The sequence below is a fragment of the Poecilia reticulata genome, chromosome 13, assembly GCF_904066995.2.
Source record: "Poecilia reticulata chromosome 13, P_reticulata-male-v2, whole genome shotgun sequence".
Classification (NCBI taxonomy): domain Eukaryota; kingdom Metazoa; phylum Chordata; class Actinopteri; order Cyprinodontiformes; family Poeciliidae; genus Poecilia; species Poecilia reticulata.
The window spans coordinates 34,294,619-34,313,407 of record NC_088842.1 but is presented as its reverse complement, the minus strand read 5'-3'; the positions used below and the strand labels follow the sequence as shown (position 1 = coordinate 34,313,407).

The window sequence follows — 18,789 nt, the reverse complement described above, 5'->3', positions numbered from 1 at the left end:
TCTAAAATGAACCGGTCACATGAGGCAACATGCTGCCACCTGCTGGCGCCGCAGAAGAACAGCAGCTTACCATTAAACATTAATCATGTTTCTGCAGCTCAAAGCCTTCAGGTCAGAGGTCAGAGGCTTTTTTCTTCAATCTGCTGCAGCTTCTTTACCAGTTCAGGAGTCAAAGAAAGCAGGACTGTAAAGATTTTCTACATCGTTTCCATGTCCTCTGAACTCTTTGACTTTTCATCTCCCACTTTGACTGGTTATGATCTTCCATTTGCTGACCTGCGTTTCACACCAAGCTGTTTTTGTCTGGACTGTATGATGAACAATGTTTCTGATATCAGTTCTTGTCTGATGTGGTCGGCCCTGACCCTTCAGGTGGGCTCAGTAAATCTTGACCTTCATGTTCAAATTATTATGAACTAATCAGACGTTTTGTGAATCACATGAACTGAAATGTCCTGAAAGAAACAAGCCTTCAAATCTATGGTTTCTTTATTGTAACAACAAAATGAATCATTTCACATGTAACAATTACATTTAATTTTTAATCAAGCATTAGCAAAAATACAATAAAAATAAGACACCACATCTGACCTATAAAATAAACATGTAACATTCAGAATTTTGCAGTAAATATTTACTTTTTCCTCACTAAGACAAGTTGTTGTTGCTTTGAAATGAGCTAAACTTAAAATACTTTTAAAAATCTACATTAATTGACCAACAGTTGAGCAGCTGGAAGAAATGGAAATAATCTACTGCTCCAAAAGCAGATTAATTTATATCTCTGCAAGTGACCAAAACACAAACATTCATAGCCTAAGCGAAGCCTAATTTAAGTTTCCACATCCAGAATGCCTGTGCTGGATGGAGGTTGTTCTAAATATTATGGTACATCATAAGCCCCTTGGAATAAGCTTTAGCTCCCTGCAGCAGCAGAAGAAAAGACATTTTCATTTTCAGTGGTTCTACTTCAAGCCTCTGTTTGTGGAAGTTCCTGAGAAGCTTTCAGCTCTGGGTCGGTCAGAGTTACTCTGATTCCGGTTTCAGAAGGTAAAGGTAGGAAGACACTTCACCGGCACACTGTTCTATGACAAGTTGGAAAGCTAAATTATTTTAAATAAGTCCAGTAAAAGTCCAGAAGGAGCCCCGCTCTGCAGGCTGTAAAACCTCCACATGAACCGGTCAGTTCTGATGCAGTCGGGCTTCAGGTCAGCTGGATCCGTTTTCTCTGGGATCGTGTTCAGATTTGTTGGTAATGCTACGCAGTGATCGTATTATATTTGGATCCACGATGACCTGACACAACATCCTTATCATTCGGTGTCATGGCTGTCCCTAAAGCCTGGAGGTACACAGGAAAATGTATCTGAAACCATTCCTGCCAAACACACGGCCTAACTGAAAGGAAATGATGCTCAAACTAAACTTCAAGGACTTAAATGTTGGACCTTATTCTCAGCCAGTGCCTGTTTCGCCATGTAGTGCTCCCTCTTCATCTTAAGCTCCACCTCCTCTGGGATGTCAGAAACCGTCAGGTCAATCAGTCGGCCGATGAAGAAGACCACATGCTGAGGTACAAAGATGGTGAAACACACATCATCAGACAGGCAACAGCGGCTTCTTTCACTCACCTCTGATGGCGCTCTCACTCAACTAAAGCTTCTCCAGTGAAAGTCCGTGACACTAACAGGGCATTCAGACCAAACACGTTTCACACGTCAAAAAGACGGTCAGCGCCTCAAGTTGGACTCTGAAGTCAAACCCTTGATACTGAGCATCAAAATCGCTCTAGAATCGCAACTGAGCAAAGTGTGGAAAGGGAGGAGCCTCTTAACTTTAAGTTGTTTTTCTCTTTCAGTCAAAGGCAGAGGAAATTGAGAGAGTGGCTTGGCTTTATTTTCTGAAAGCAGGAAAACCTGGCCCTCTGCACTGTGTATGAGTTTCACCACCTAATCCGCAGCTGCGTGCTGATGAGGGTTGCTTTCAGCACGTCTCAGCCCAGTTTGACGACCTGCTGATCTTCTTCTCCTGCCAGCCCACCAACTCAAGTCTCTATGATAGGTTGACACTCTGTGTCCACCTGCAATAGTTCAGATTTTCTAACTCTAGTGTTTGCTGCCAGACACGCTTCAAAAGGCGCAGCACCAGACGCGTCCGAGACTTCTCGATGCCCCTCGACGCGCATCCACCATGGACCGAGGTTGTAAACCAGACACCCCTGACGTTCAAGTTGCGTTCGGTCTGGATGCACTATTAGAAACTGTGAGAGACACTGACCTCAAAGATGACGACGAAGCCAAGTCGTATAGCAATGAGGTGAAAGTACGCCGGCAGATATTCACCGTTATCATCCCTGAAACCTCTATACCTGCACAAAACCAATGTTAAGGTCCAAACTTGCTGCTATTGGGAGGACAACGGTACAACGGCGGATTGAGGTCATTACTTGCAGGTGGAGTTGTGGCTGAGTGGGGCAGTTGCCAGGGTGAAGTTAACGAAGCCTCTCAGGGTGCTATCTCTGGTGTAACGGTAGTACAGCCGAGGCACAAAGGACGAGGTGAAGGCAATGAGAAAAGCCTGGAAACAGATTTTGGGAAAGTCTTTTCTCTCTCTCAGGAAAGCTGCTCCACATCAGGACCGGAGACTCACGTTGCTGATGACGGCCATGTGTGAGATGAACCGCAGGATGTGAAACCAGATGCCGATGCCCTGAGCTCGCTCCACCACCGGGCGGCGAAATTCCTTCACATACTTCTGAGCGTCCAAACGGATTTCCACCCAGTTGTTCATGAGAGCGAAGAGAGGAGCGAGAGGAAACGCCGCCACAAAGATGGTGATGAAACCAAACTGAAGCACTGAGAAGAGCAGCACTAGATTTCAGAAACAACCCACAGTCATGGAGGCTCTTTGATTTTGGAGCAAACAGAGGCTTTGGTTACCCATCTCCAGATATTCACCGAAGAGTCCCTCACAGACCAGCAGCTCGTAATCTGCCTCCCAGGGGGAAACGTCCCTCATCGTCTGAGTCCCTGCCTTCTGTGGAGTACGGATTTTGCTTCTCTGCCACCACGCCTGAACCTTCCTGCCGAAACAAGAGGCATTCTGCTTCATGCGTCTTGCAGTCTAGTCTGAAAGCTGTTGTCAGACTCTTGCAACTTGATTTACATAAAGTCTCTGTAAAGTTATTGAATCAATGCTGTTCTAACAAATTTCTCCACTGCTGGAGTAAGTGTGGTTTGAAAATTGTCCATTCTTGGAACTGAAATAATCTTAGAAGCTGAAACATTGAAACACTGGCTTGGTGCGCAAATCTGACCTATTTTTAAGTAACTAGCTTCTACTTTACATTGACCAGAACTAGGAATGGCATGGAGTCATGAGTGCATGAGCAAATAAATGGTACTGACACTGAAATAAGCTATAACTATTAAACCCTCTTTTTTACTTGTTTTTTACGATCCTATTTAATTCTTCACGCAACAGCGCTCCTGGCTCGCTCGCCAAATTTAAAGCTGGCTTGGTGCACAAATCTCACTTGTCCTTTTTTAAGTAACAATTTTGTACTTTACATTGACCAGAACTAGCATTAGCATGGAGTCACGAGTTGAGTGAATGACCTGGACCAGCACCGGCGTAATGTAACTGGTGTTTATTATTATTATCAATAAAAATGATAAGTTAAAAATAATTAAATTCTTTTATATGACAACAACACATCAATGCCATTTCAGAAACTCAAAACAGTACAAGGTATAAATTCAGACCTGAAATGCAAGTGGACATTGCTTGCTAAACAAGCTAAACCTGGATCTAAGGTTTTGGGATGTGAAAGGACTCTGAATCTGAATACCAGTTTAAATTCTCCTGCCAGCCGTGAACAGCAGAGGATTCATTAGATTTTGGTAGATGGTGTGTGTCTGTGTGTGTCGCTTACGGAGAGATGAATTCATGGACGTTGTTGATCAACTGCTTTCCCACCATGATGACCAGCAGCTCCTGAGCCAGGTCAATAAGACACCCGCCGGCTCCACACTGGAACAGAGACACGAACATCATCTTCTTCATTCATATTATCTGCCTGTGGTAAAAATCAGCCCGCTGGAACTTTTTGCAGAGTTCATTACAATATTTACAGCAGCTTCTGTCTTCTAACATATTTAAACTAGAGGTGTGCCGATCGATCGGCGACCGATCATAATCGGCCGATTTCCGTGAAGAAGTTTATGATCGGTGATCGCCGATCACGGTCTCTTGTTGCCGATCACACAAACCGATCACCTGCATCTCATTTTGCAGCCTGCCTGTGCAGCTGGTCTCCTCTTTCCCTCACTCTGCACAAGTGCGCAGCAACAAATCCTAAGCCATGTGGAACTATAACGCACTGAGTGAATGGGGACGTTTGCGTGTTGCGGTGGAAAATTGAAGCACGTCAAAATGCATCAACACGACAAATCTAATACGACATAAAAACAATGGTATACTTGACGAAGTTTGGCTACATCGAGGCTCACTGCAGTAAAAAGACATATGGAGGATCAGATAGCAGGTAAATCAGCGCAGCTACAAACACTCATCCGGATTAGCATGACGGTCAGAAAGCTAAACAAATAACCCGCTAAATTATTTAAGTCTTCGAGCTGCGATGTAAGACGCTGGTTCTGCTCTCGCTGTTGAACCGCTGCTACGCTACAGGTAGTAATATTTGACAGACGGAGCGACGCTTCTGCTCCACCTGGTAGTGACTCTCACACCGAACCTCTGCTTAAAGCTGCAGCATCTAACCTAAAAAAATACATTTTACATACGTATTAAAACTTTCGCTGTCCTAACGTGAGACAGATAATCTCTAAAAAATAATCGATCTCCTCCCTGCTCTGCATAATTACTCCGCTCAGTCAGAAACAGCCACTCAGAACTAGCAGTAATCAGCTAGCCGCCATGCTAGCAGGAAGGTTTCATTCAGTAACTCTGGATTGTTTATTGTAATGGATCCTGTATTTGACTTTGAATGTTAAGTTTTATACTTGAATTTTTTTAGCAATGTTGAGAGGTTTTATTTAGACTCTTTGCATTATTTATCCTCTTCAGAGCCTCCATATGTTATCAGTCTGTTAAAGATAGTATTATTGATAGCAGGACAATTTGCACAATGCCTGTTTTGTTTTGTTCTTGGAAAAAGTTGTTAAAAACAAGTTTTTGTCTAAATTAAGGTGAATTCATGGTTTCTTTTTCCACATAATGTAACCGGTAGTGCTTATGATTAAAAAAATAATAATTATGTGATCAGTATCAGTGATATGAATCGGAATCGGTAGGAAAAAACCTGATCGGCACATCTCTAATTTAAACATAACAAACTGACAGATCCTATGTCCATATGGTACAACATCAGCAGGTCCAAAAAGTGCAGGAGGCAAACCCAGACATGACTTACTGCAGCAACACTCTCAGGCTCAGTCCGAGAATCTCCACTGAGCACTACGGCTCAGGTTGGTGCACTTCGGTTCACTGTTTTGTCTGTTTCCATTGACCCATAGAACCGACCCATTCTGCAATACTCCTGAGCCCATTTCTGTTGTAATGGGCTCAGTACGGTCCAGTTAGGGAACAGCTACTGGCATCACACAACACACCACCATCTACTGATTGGGGGGATGGAAAAATGTCCCTGCTTGTGACAAACATCACATCCATCATCCCACTAATATGATGCAACGGTAGGACTCGGGTTTAACCCCAAATGACCAGTAAGAGTCAAGCTGGTGGTTAAATGCACTCCTAAACACGTCAGACTATAAAATACCAAACTGCACTGGTGTGCTATATTGGAAATAAGGCATAAGCATTCATAGGCCCTTCAGAAAGTTCCAGATCAGCCTGAGAGTCTGAACCCAGTGGGATGAGCCTGGAAAGCCTCCAAGTTAAGCCTCCACAGGAGGTCTTTTAATCAGATGACACCAGGCGTGGATCAGAACTTCGTCCTGGTCCTGAAGAGCCTCAGGATGTTTGGGGTTGAGGTAGATACAACCCCTAACATGACATTTGCAGGCAGCCCCTTGAAAAAATATTTTCTGATTAAGGAAATATTTGTCTTTCTTTCAAACATGAGCAAAAACAAACTCACTTCTTCATTGCGAATGCCAAACAGAGTGTTGTACATTCCAGGGTAACCGACGAACCTGAAGAGACCCACAAACAAGCTAGTTAGCACAAACACAGGCTAAGTCTTTGGAGAGAGTCAAACAACTCTATGATTAGAAGCAGAACCACTCAAATACTTGATAAAAACGCTACACTGAAGCAGCTTGGAGTCCGTCGTGACTTGCTGGAGCAGCTCTCACCTGCCTTTGAAGAAGGCGATGTAGATTGGAGTTGAGTAGAAGTTCACAAACTGGAATATGAAAACTTTGAGGATGAACATGTCTTCATATTTGGTTTGAGTGCGATGCATTTCTGAATAGCAACAAACACACAGGCATGAAGATGGTGAAGACGGAGAGGTTTCCACCACATGAACACCAGATACAGAGTCACAGCTGTGACATATTGGCTGATCAACCATATGATAGCCTGACATCCGAGGCTCTGTTCTTACAGAATCTTGTCATGCAATGCAAGTGTCAGAGAATCTCTATGGTCATCTGGGATTCATCGATCCACAGCTACATATATAAGTTTTGTTCAATTTCATCCCTACTGACCACCAGAGGACGTTGCTGAAAACCCTGGTGACTGATACCAGCGATGTCACAATGAGTCCCTCTGAGCGTGAGAACATCCTCCTGACGTCAGCTGAAATCGTGTCAATCTCATTGGCTGGTTCCAGTGACAATGAGGTGACATCATAGCCAACAAAACCCATCTGAGACAGAGAGAGCATGTAGCTCTCCACTTGAAGTCTGCCTGCCTCTAATGGAGGGTAGAACACACCTTCCAGAACCAGGGCAGATCCCAAACTGGTGCTTGTGGAACCGACTGTTGGTGCAACTTATGAGCACCAAGCAGAATCAGAGAAGCCAGATAGTTCCCCCCACCATACAGCCACCAATACCAGAATGATGACATTGCCACTCCTAACATTGAAGGAGAGTCAACACAGTGCATAAAAAACAACCAAAACTGGGAGAGGAAAACACTGCCATCAACAATTAAAGCAAAACACCAAAAAGAGAGAGGCTAACACCGCTAGCTCAATTCAAAAAAAGGTTGATGCTACACAAAACGAACCGCATACGAGAAGAGGAAGAGAGCCTCTGAAGATGTCAGGCTATGTATCCCCTGGTTGATCATTCTGTTATGTTACAGGTGTGATTCATCACTACTGGAATGGTGAAAGCCTGAAGGGGCCGTTCAGTGATTTCATCACCAAGAACAGAGACTCACCCCAGCGTGTGAGGATGCCGGCCAGCGAGGTGTAAATTCTGGACAATGTAAGGATAATGATCAGGTTCAGCACTGATGCTGAAATGCTGGCTATTGTCCCAGCCTGAAAGCAGAAACCAGTTCAAGCTCAGGAGCAGAACATTAGGTGTCCCTCAGGGCAGCGTACTCAGAAATCTGTACTGTCTGTACAGATTCTGAAAACACTGGAAGGAACGCCCCAGCTGTTAGACTCACAGAGGCGCTGTCAGTAGGAGTTGACTTGTAGAGGACGACTCTGAGGATGGTACGGTACAAAATAATGGCAATGAGGAACATCGGGACCACACAAATCTGCACACAGGGAACTGAAGTTCAGCCTCTTATTCTAACTTCTGATGGTATACGCTGAAGATCAGGAGGCTTACCATGATGACGATGACCATGCATCCAGTGGCAGTTCTGTGGAAGCGTTTATTCTCAGGAAAGTAAGGTTCCTCAGCCCCGGTGATTGTGTTCCTCGTGGTCATCGGCGCCATGGCCGAGAACTCTGGACGCGGACGCTCCTGTTCGGGGAAGGAACGGACTTACAGAAGCTTCTGGAAAGTGGAACCATTTTAGAGCGAGGCATCGTGGCATCTGACCTCAATGTCCTCGAACTCAGAGCAGCCCCAGCGGTGGGTAAGAATCGAAGAAGTTCGCCTCCAGTACTCCAGGAAGGTGACGGCCCACAAAGACATGAAGAGACTGAAAAACACTGTCCCCCAGTTGTCAAACAGGAGACCCGCCTGCAGAGACACGAAGGACACGCTGAGGCAGAGCCGTGCTGCTTATTTATTACTTGTTATAACCTGAGCTAGCAGGAGCACAAGGATATGAAAGTTACAGGAAAGAGGGATCATCAGTCATTGGAAACAAGGTCTAACTGACTGTAGGGAGTTCAAATGGCCCTCGTTAGGTGGCTTACAGCTCCATTCCTCCAGAGTACTAACTAGAAGACAACCAGCTCATGTAAGTCTTTTCCTTCCCCGTTAGGTCAAAACGTCCTATTTATACTAAAATGTTGAATTTCTAAAATCAAAGACCAATAGAAAATATATGTAAAAAATATTTAATCCAATCATAAGACCCAAGTCAACTGACCTAAAGCAAACTGTTGAAAGACATTAAAAGCACCGCTAAAAAATCGAAACACTTAGATTAGACAACCTCTGTACCTGAGGATGCTTCGGTTAAGTTAGGCTGGTTTAGGCAGAGAAAAGAGGAATGAAGTGGCTCACAGGTACCTTATAGGTGATGCAGATGCTGGAATAGTTCCAGGTGGAGCAGATGTCGCAGAGAGGACACATGATGAAAGCGTCTTCGCTCTCACACACCTCCTTCCTGCAGGTACAAAGAACATCTTCTGTAGAAACTATACAGGCTTTTGTTTGGGTGGTGAATCGTTTTCACCACAGACAAGTCAAGCAGTACAGAAATTGGGATTGTTACAAAAGCATAAAGTCTAAAACAGTGGTCCCCAACCTTTTTATTACCGCGGACCGGTCAAGACTTGGAAACTTTGCTGCGGCCTGGGTGGGTGGGGGGAGGTGCATGTTGGTGTTCCCACTAAATCCTGAATATACCCAATTTGGGTTGTTTTGGCCCTTTTATCGCAGCCTGTGGGGTTTTTCCTGACTGGGAACGAGAACAACCTGCTGAATGTGACGGGTAGCCAATCAGAAAGCGCGGTGACGTCAGAGCAGAGGGGAATCCCAAACAGCTGACATATCTGAGAGTCTGGTGGATATTGGAGATGATATGTGAAAATGTTTATTATTAAATCTAAAGGTCATTAATTATATATGTTTATTCAGTTAAAAATGTTAACTGTGAATAAACATTCACCTCCAAATCATAGTGCAGCAAATAGAGCAGCTGCTCCCGCCGTCTTTTATCCACCACCTTTTCTTTTTGTTACGCATTTTATCTCTTAAAATGACTCCACAAACTATCACTGTTGCTTCTACATCGTCATCCGTGTTTGGTTATTCTAAATTCCTGCTATGTTGGGGGTTTTACTGGATTATCCTCTGGAATCGGGATGTTCTGACTGGAATCGGTTCGTGTTGCTCCTGCCTTGGACACACGAACCGATCAAACCTGTTGTTCTTTATCAGCTCTGTGGTCACAGAGGTTTGGAGAATCGGCCGACATTCTGAAATCTTTCCGTCTAAACCAGACTTAAGACTCACAAGCTCTACTCATCTCCTCTCGACCACTGCCCATACGCTCTGACTCTGGTCACTATGGTAACATTTATATATCCTTTCAAAATAAGATACAGATGCACCACAAAAACGAACATTTTACTTTCGTGAACATTTTAACTCACGATACTGTCTAACAGGAGCCCTGAGCTTGTTTCTCTGCAACCAGACGGTCCATCTGGGAGTGATGAGAGACAATAACACCCGATGTGTTGCTTATATCCACAGCCTGCTTGGTCTCTATGTGGCGAAGCAGCTTGAAGCTTCATTGCCTATTTAGCAGCTGGTCGCCGCATGTTACGCAGAGCGGCTTGTAATGTGGGACTCACCTACCGGTTCAGGATAAATCCATCCTCCTGTCTCTTCTCTGGGCCTTTTCCCATTTGCAAAAAAACTTTCCAAAGACATCTGATCTGTTTCTGACTCATTTTGCTGCAGGTAACCGAGAGAATCCGGTTAAAGGATTTTCAAAATAAAAGATCCTTCAGACTCAAATAATACATAAAACGGAAATATTTCATTATTTCTTGCGTGGCCCGGTACCAATTGGTACACAGACCGGTACCGGTCCGCGGCCCGGGGGTTGGGGACCACTGCTCTGAACAATAAAGGTAGAATGTGATCTTACGCTGAGACGTCAGAGAGCAAATCTGCAAAACCCAACAGGAAGATCAGAGTCCCAACCACAGATGCAGGCAGCAGCCAGGCAGTGTAGAAACCTGCAGACACCCACTGACTTAACACTGAGTAGAGTTACAGTCATGAAGTCTGTGTTAAATCTGCCTTCTGACGAGAAGGCCAGGGACTCCAGTACTCATCCATGGCAACTCGTCATCCTAGAGAAAGCTGTTTGTCCACTGAAAATCTTAAAGACATCTCATATCCTCCAGTCAGACTGGTGAATGGTTTGTTTAGACCACTTTAAAGGATTAAGGGGAAAACTGGATCATAGCATGGAAAACAGGGAACGACGACCGCCTCGTTTCCACTGAGCAGTGCGGCCCGGATTGGTGTGGCGATTCCTCCGCCGGTTGGACCATTACGTCATACGAGAGCAATGACAAACTTCTCGCAAACAGTGATGTTTTTTGTCTCACAATCAATGGACTGTGTGGTGTGGCGCCATGCTAACCGTACCGTACCGTTGTCCTATGGACCTACACCTGAGGGGGACCCAGGAACGGTGCACTAGGGGTCGGTGGAATGGGCCGGCTTTACAATGGAAACAAACAGAACAGTGTATCGAGCCGTACCGCTCAATGAAACGAGGCATGTCTGGACTGGATCAGGACATTTCAATCCATCCATTTTCTTTACACCCTTGTACCTTAGTGGGGTCAGGAGGTGCTGCTGCCTCTCCAGCTAATGTTCCCGGCGAGAGGCGGGGTCACCTGGACAGGTTGCCAGTCTGTCCCAGTCTGTGTGCATGGTTGTGTGTGTGCACACAACCATGCACACAGACACTCACACCTAGGGACAATTTGGAGAGGCCAATTAACCTGACAGTCATGTTTTTGGACTGTGGGAGGAAACCGGAGTACCTGGAGAAAACCCACCATGCACAGGGAGAACATGGAGACTCCATGCAGAAAGACCGGGGCCGGGAATCGAACCCAGAACCTTCTTGCTGCAAGACAACAGCTCTACCAACTACGCCACTGTGCAGCCTGACATTTCAATCATGACTGTAATTACCGATCCACGCAAAGTAGAGAGCTATCTTCTCCCCAAAGTATGCTCTTATGTGATAAAGAGGTTGGTAGCGTCTCCAGCAGGACCACTTGGACCAGTACTCATGCAGGATCTGCCTCAGTTCTAAAGACTGGGGGGACACTGGGTTGTCCGGCATCTTGTAGTTCCCCTGAAAACAGAGCTGATATTGTAAAGGTTCGTCTCTAAACCATTTTAAACTGTCGGAATGTCAGGTTCAGACCTCGTGCAGTGGGTACGCTGCCGTGAAGACTTCCTCACTGATCAGCCGGTCGATGCCCACCTCGCCCCGTTTCACACAACCGTACGGAGTTCTGGCCAGGATCTCATACAGCTGCAGAGACACAGAGAGACTTTTCTTCACAGAGAAACGAGTTTCTTCAGGACGTCAAACTATTATAAACCAGAGATGAGGGACACCAGGACACGCCCCTGAGGAATGTTCCATGAGAAACACAGCTTAAGATATTTTGACTGGGAATAACTGTCACCAAACCCTGGTAAATTATAACAAGTTAATTTGTTTCCTCATAAGTTATATTTTTGGGGATACAAAGCTTCTGTCCGACAGCAACAACTTGTTGTTTTGTTGTACGTCAGATTATCAGGGATGCGGGGCTCAAGACTCGTCTTGAACTCATTTTCTTCTTGTCCTCATCTCAGAAGAAGAATAATTAGATGTTCTACGGTGCCTGAACTCACCACTTGGTGCCTCTGGGTGGTCTTAAAGAACGTGTCCTTGTCACCGCTTCCCAGGAACCTGCAGACAGAGGACAGGTGATGCTGCAGCAGAAACTAGTCTGGTCCCAGACAAAGGACAGAGACACTGCAGACCTCCCCAGCTTGTTGGTCCTGAACTGACAGGTGTAGTATTCCAGCGGTGGGTTGGGGACGTTCTGGGACAGAGGGTTGGGGAGGGACAACTTGGACAGGAACTTTTCGGACCAGTTAGTGATTGGAACGGTGACCACCTGCAGGAGGACGAAGGACACGCTCAGAGGACGTCCACTAGAGGCGTGACAGCTGCATGGGAGGGCTTTACCTCCAGCGGGACTTTGAGATTGATCTCCTCGGCGTAGTAGCAGAGGACACTCCAGGGGGCGCTGAGGAGGATGAAGTGGATCCTCTTCTTCGCCTTGTGGACCTCCCTCTGTGGACAACAGAACAGAATGACCTTGAAGGGGACATGTTAGGACATAGAGCACCTGTCCAGCACGTCATGATGTGGGACGCCTTCCATCCCCTCATCACAGCCAATCAGAGGCAGCCGTTTCACTCACATGTCGCTCTGTTTGGGTTTGACTTCACTCTCAGGTGTGTTTGTTTTGCTCACCTGCTCCAACAGCAGGCCTACTTGTTTCAGTCTCCTCAGAAACTGTTCCCTCCACTTCCTCTGGGCGGCGGTGGCGGCGCCATTCTCATTAACACCCCGAAGCTCCTCCCACACCAGGACAAAATCTGACCAATAGGAAAACAGCTCTCAAAAGTTCACTCATGCAGATGGAAAAAGATATCCCTAATTCCTTCTTTATGAACAAATGAATGTTTTACTAACAACATAAAGCTGTAGAATTTAAACAGTAAGCTGATTTACAATATTTTAATCATTCATACTAAAATTAATCTGTTTTTTTCCAATAAAAAGTTGTTAATTGAACAAAGTTTTCTAACAAATTTTACAAAGAACTTCAGTAAAATCCGTCTTACCAATTCGAGTCTTTCTGTCTCTGAACACGTTCCTGTTAAGAATCGATGCTTGCTGGAAAACAATAAGAAATTCCTATTTAGAGCCAACATACGTGTTTGCTCTAAACAAACCACTATTCAATGAACAGAAAGCATTGAATGGTTTCAATGCATTCTGAGAGTCTCTGTGGCTGATTTGTGTCGGTTTCCTCATGAAAAACTTTAACTTTCTGTGTTTCCTTGTTGGTTTTCGGCTCCCAGTCGTTTCCCCGCCAGGTTCAGGGTCTGTAGAGTCGTGGGATTTTAAATCAGTCACTCCAGGAATTTATGATTTATCATATATATATAAAAAATTCCCTTCTCACCCTCCGTGGGTGGTCTGTTTCATCCTCTGAGCTCGGGTCCTCTACCAGAGGCCTGGGAGCTTGAGGTTCTCCTCCAGTATCTTGGCTGTGCCTAGAACTGCACATTTCTGGACTGAGATGTCTGATGTTGTTCCTGGGATCTGTTTGAGCCACTGCTCCAGTTTGGGGGTGACTGTCTGCCCCGAGGGCCCCGATGACCACAGGCACCACTGTGGTCTTCACCTTCCAGGTCTTTTCCAGTTCCTCCCTGAGGCCCTGGTATTTCTCCAATTTCTCATGCTCCTTTTTCCTGATGTTGTAGTCACTTGGTATTGCTACATCCACCACAACGGCTTTCCTCTGTTCTTTATCCACCACCACAATGTCCGGTTGGTTCTCCATTACCATCTTGTCTGTCTGGATCTGGAAGTCCCACAGGATCTTAGCTCGGTCATTCTCCACCACTTATTCTACATGTAAAACATATTCTGCACAGATGTTCCTGTACACTATGCCCGCCACTTGGTTATGTCGTTCCATGTACGCTTTCCCTGCCAGCATCTTGCACCCTGCTATTATGTGCTGGACTGTCTCAGGGGCCTCCTTGCACAATCTGAGGTAGATGGTAGATCTGAGCCTCTATTGCTCAGATCTACCATCTATATATATATATATATATATATATATATATATATATATATATATATATATATATATATATATATATATATATATCCTTCAATCAAAATCTCTAATTTTGTGGTGCTACTTTAGAAATACTAACAAATTTTCCGATATTTGTGCTTATGTATTATTTGTGCTTATGTAATGAGAGTTTTTGTTACTCGCCATAACTTAGTTATGGTTCAAAAGCAGCTCTAAGCAGGCAGATTTTCTAATCTCAATACAAAGGAACTCAGTGTTTCAGCTGTTTTGTCGAAGTTTGTCCCAGATCTGTGGTGCACAGAAGCTGAATGCTGCTTCTCCATGTTTGGTTCTGGTTCTGTCAGTGCAACCAAAGACAAACAGGTGCAAGAGTTTCTCTAGATCTTGCTGGAAAATTAGTCTTTTAACCCTGGAGATGTTCTTCGGGTGATAGAAGACCGACTTTGTAACTGTCTTTATGTGGCTCTGAAGGTTCAGGTCAGAATCCACCGCCACACCCCGACTGTGTTATTTACTGGAGTTTATTGTGGCGTTCTATGATGGGAAAAGTCTGGATATGATGTTACGCTGCAGGGCAACAAGATCTTGGCTGTGTGGACATTTTGTTCAAGGAAGTATTGACTGAAAATATGTTTATACAAGAAGAATAACTGAAGAAAAAAATAGTGTATTTTGATGAAACACCAGAAGAAATGAGCTCCTGTTGTTGGTGCGGTTCTGCTTGGAAACTACGATTCCTGATGCCCAACCAGCATTTCCCAGTTGAGCTCGTTGATAACATTATCGGCATGACTCATGCTGCTGATCGCTCCATTAATCAACAGTTTTATGTGTAGAAATCTCATATGATTCCTTTTTATCATGGTATTTTTTTTTTAAATCAGCTCCGTTCTCATAAACTCCGTTTTTTTATGTCTTCGACGCTGATGAGACACGTCGCTGATGGAGAAAACAAAGATCTCATCCCCTCACACAGACTTCCTGTTTCCTGCACGGCCGACCAGTTTTCCTCCAGTTCCAGGCTTTATTACAGTTATACCTATAATTATTAGTTAATAATAAGTGAATACATAAAATCTTATGTAAGCATTACCTTGAGTAAAACTAGTTCAGCTTATATATTACAGAAAAATAGAGCAGTTCAATTATTAATGGCATACCCTTTGATTAATTGCTATGATTTATTTATCTATGCACCTTTAAACAAAGAGGCTTTTGTAAATACTAATATGTCTTCCTGGTACTTGTTGATATTGTCCAGGTTAATTTAGATACTTCTATATACATGTAAAACTAAATTATAGAACTGTTCTGCAGTTTGGTTACCTGATGGACCTTTTAGCTACTTCAGCATTAAATACTTGGATTTGAACTAAAGAAGCTTTTTTTTTTTTTTTTTTTGTCCAAAATGATGCAAGTCCTCTCCACTCTCGTATTTGTCCTCAAATGTCCATGTTTATCTTCCGTCTTCTTCTGCCTCTTCGGCATGTTAGGGGGACTAGCAGGTCTAACGGAGCTAGCCAAAACACCGGAACCGTCTGGCATGGAGTCAGCTAACTTAACTGTACATTTATATTCACCTGAATTTGACTTTTCCTCATTTTAGTAGGCGGTGTCTTCGTCCAACACTGAACAGCGGTTGGCTGTCCGCTCTCTGGCGCTCTGCTCATGTTTTCTAACTACATCCACTTGACCAGCAACTGCCCCGGCAAGCAAACTGTGAAGACGCCGCCGCCACTGTTGCCATTGGCAACCGGTCAGCAAGCGAAGCAGCTATTGGCTATTCTAAAATTCGACGAATTACGTCATCGAATAACTTGCATATTCGGTCAAGTGTGACCAGGAAAGGTGATTAAAAATAGTCGAGACATTTGGAACTACAAAAGAACTTTATGAAATAATTTAATAATGTCAGTTAAATGCGACCCCGGCGACCCGACCCCGGATAAGCGGAAGAAGATGGATGGATGTCAATTAAATAATATAAATAAGTTAGTTGTCTGAACCTACATAAATCAGTTTTGTATAATATCAAATTTAACCAAAAGCCATCTATCGGCGGTGAATCTCTGGCTGAGCATGTTTTTGAAAATGCAGGACTACATTTTTAGGAAAAAATAAAAAAAGGGAAAAAAACATTTATGCAACATGAAAAATACATTTACTGTAATCCGGCAGCTTTGCGTATGCGTCAATAACTTGCATTACCGAAACCGTGGTGTTTCCTCCCCATAGACATAATATAAGGATAGACGCCTCATGGCTGCTCTCTCCTATTGTCGCTGACGAGATTTAGGGCGGCCATCTTGGAGCGGTACACCACTCCACTCAGCGTTATGTGTTTAGCAGCACAATGACGTATGAGCGCATTTCATCGATCATAACACGATTTTTTTATGACTGGAAACCATATTCAAACATCTATTAAAGCTACATTTATAAACAATTGTATTATTTAAGTATGTTTTAATACATAGTTCAGCATATTTAAATATGCTTAGTGGCTATAACAATAGAATAGGAATGGAATATTCTGATATTGATGTATGATGAGCATATTACAAAGCATACAACCGTTCATAATTTATTTAATAAATTATTTAGTAATGTCAATATATATTTATATAACAAAACAAAAATAATGATTAATACTGAATAATATATATTGGTTACATGTTTATATGTATCCATATGGATACAGATATCTATCTATCTATCTATCTATCTATCTATCTATCTATCTATCTATCTATCTATCTATCTATCTATCTATCTATCTATCTATCTATCTATCTATCTATCTATCGTTGCTCCCCAAGTGGACAGTTTGATTTCACAGACGTTTGATTTACTTGGAGTTATATTGTGTTGCTTAAGTGTTCCCTTTATATTTTTGAGCAGTGTATATCTATTATATAATAGATAATTATATAAGATATATAATATATATCTATTATATATTTAATAGATATGTATCTATTACATATATTTATTACAGATATATTACATATATTTATTACATAGATATATGTAATACATCTATTACATATATCTATGTAATATATCTATATGTAATGCATATATATATATGTAATACATATATCTATATGTATTACATATAGATATATGTAATACATATATCTATATGTATTACATATATATAGATATATGTATGTTTTTCAGCCGACGAGTTCTAGCTTCAGAGATTCAGCAGCTGAGATTGAGTCCAAAATCCGATGCGAGATTCATCCGTGCTGCAGTGAATCCGTCTCTCTTTATAGATATATCCTTCTTCTTCCTCACATCGCGTCTTTAGGAAACTTTCAAAACAAAAACGGAAGATTTGGGATGTATCTTACTAGTGAAAGAATTACATTTAAATAATAGTCTTTACCACCTGTGTAAACTTTGCTGGTGAATGTTATAACACATATACATTTTATAATATATGTTACATTGTTTAATTTCTAATATAGGCTCTTGTGTCAGATAATCTAAGTCAATGTTGGAAAAAATATATATATATTTTTTTGATTTACGGAATCTCAGTGAGCCTTCATAGCGGGGCTGAACCCGGTATTACACCAAGCACTGTAGCTAATATTAAAACGCGAAAGTTTAAATAGCAACTACACCTCGCTGCAGCAAACAGAAACAGGCGGGAAGGACCACATAGCAGTCTCATACCTTATCAGGAAATGGGACCATTGCACTCCGGAAGTGAAGGGGGCGCTATTTCCTATGTTATCCGCGGCTCAGAATAACTAATCTGGTTGGTTAAACCAGGGTTGCCAAACGGATGCAGGCAAAAATTCCCATTTTTGCTTTTACGGTGCCATATATATTATTCTGTGAGACTTTTTGTTGGCAGAGTCATATATATGAAAAAATAAGATGACACTATTTAGTCTATCAAGGTGTAAATTTTCCTTCAACTCTAAAATAAAATAAAACATTCATAGGATCACAATATCAATCATTTGTGCATATATTAAAACAGTTAGCATGCTATAGCTAAATGCTATCATTTAGTTTGGTTAAGAATAATTATTGTACCGTTACTAAATGACTTCTAATCGATGTTCCTAGGTGCCGGACACAATAACGCCTTCATGATCTCACAGGTTCAAACCGACAAAAAGAGGATGGATGCTCTCTGCTAAAATATTCCTTGCCATCCTCCATGTTCTTTCATCAAACAGTTGAGACAGAGTTGTTTTTGGTTTCTCTGTAAAAATGCTTATAACTGCCCATTAAATTAATTCAAGCATTTAACCATCTAGCTCCATGCTAAATAATCATCTTATTAACTAAGCATTTAGTTTGAATATGTGGAATTTGTAAATAAACAGCATAGGGAAAACAGGACCTTGAAAAATAAGCATTTTTTTACCATTATGACAGGCTAAATAACCTAAATTATTGCTTGTAATTTTAGACAGTGTGACTTTACAGTTTTACTCAATTTGATGGGTTGCTTAGTAAAATCCTTAAAAACTGATGAAACTCATGGAACTTTCAACCTAGATGCTCATTTACTGGCAACATTAAACGTTAGCTGGGGAAGCTAATGTTTCCCCAGCATGACATTACAAAACCTAATGTAATCAGCAGTGAGAAAGACTTTGGGAAAATGACAAAAACTTTCAGAATCAAAGCAACATTTAGTGCAGATACCATTAAGGCCACATTTCTTAACTTTGGCTTAAGCTCTTCTGTTTTTACTCAATGTTTCTGGTGTTCTTGGAGGCTGAGAAAAATAATCACTAGCAGTT

The 18,789-nt window shown here is 42.6% G+C and overlaps 1 protein-coding gene across 2 annotated transcripts; it reads right to left on the bottom strand.

Moving 5' to 3' along the window:
* Window positions 1–471: 471 nt before the first annotated feature.
* On the bottom strand, window positions 472–16,124 carry LOC103475292 (anoctamin-7-like). 2 transcript variants are annotated; one of them, XM_008426808.3, is made up of 23 exons: window positions 15,595–16,124; window positions 13,026–13,077; window positions 12,652–12,776; window positions 12,361–12,468; window positions 12,153–12,289; window positions 12,021–12,078; window positions 11,542–11,652; window positions 11,304–11,469; window positions 10,237–10,327; window positions 8,646–8,742; window positions 8,004–8,147; window positions 7,788–7,925; window positions 7,618–7,713; window positions 7,384–7,486; window positions 6,342–6,453; window positions 6,125–6,179; window positions 3,935–4,032; window positions 2,958–3,082; window positions 2,650–2,870; window positions 2,447–2,577; window positions 2,278–2,368; window positions 1,449–1,568; window positions 472–1,342 (listed from the first exon to the last, which is right to left on the bottom strand). In XM_008426808.3, the coding sequence occupies exons 1-23, from the start codon at window positions 15,682–15,684 to the stop codon at window positions 1,259–1,261; spliced, it is 2,553 nt and encodes an 850-aa protein (XP_008425030.2). In that variant the 5' UTR covers window positions 15,685–16,124; the 3' UTR covers window positions 472–1,258. The 2 variants fall into 2 exon arrangements, with proteins under 2 accessions (XP_008425030.2, XP_008425029.2); XM_008426807.3 differs by having other exon boundaries at window positions 2,650–2,855; window positions 2,940–3,082; window positions 15,595–16,121.
* Window positions 16,125–18,789: the final 2,665 nt, after the last annotated feature.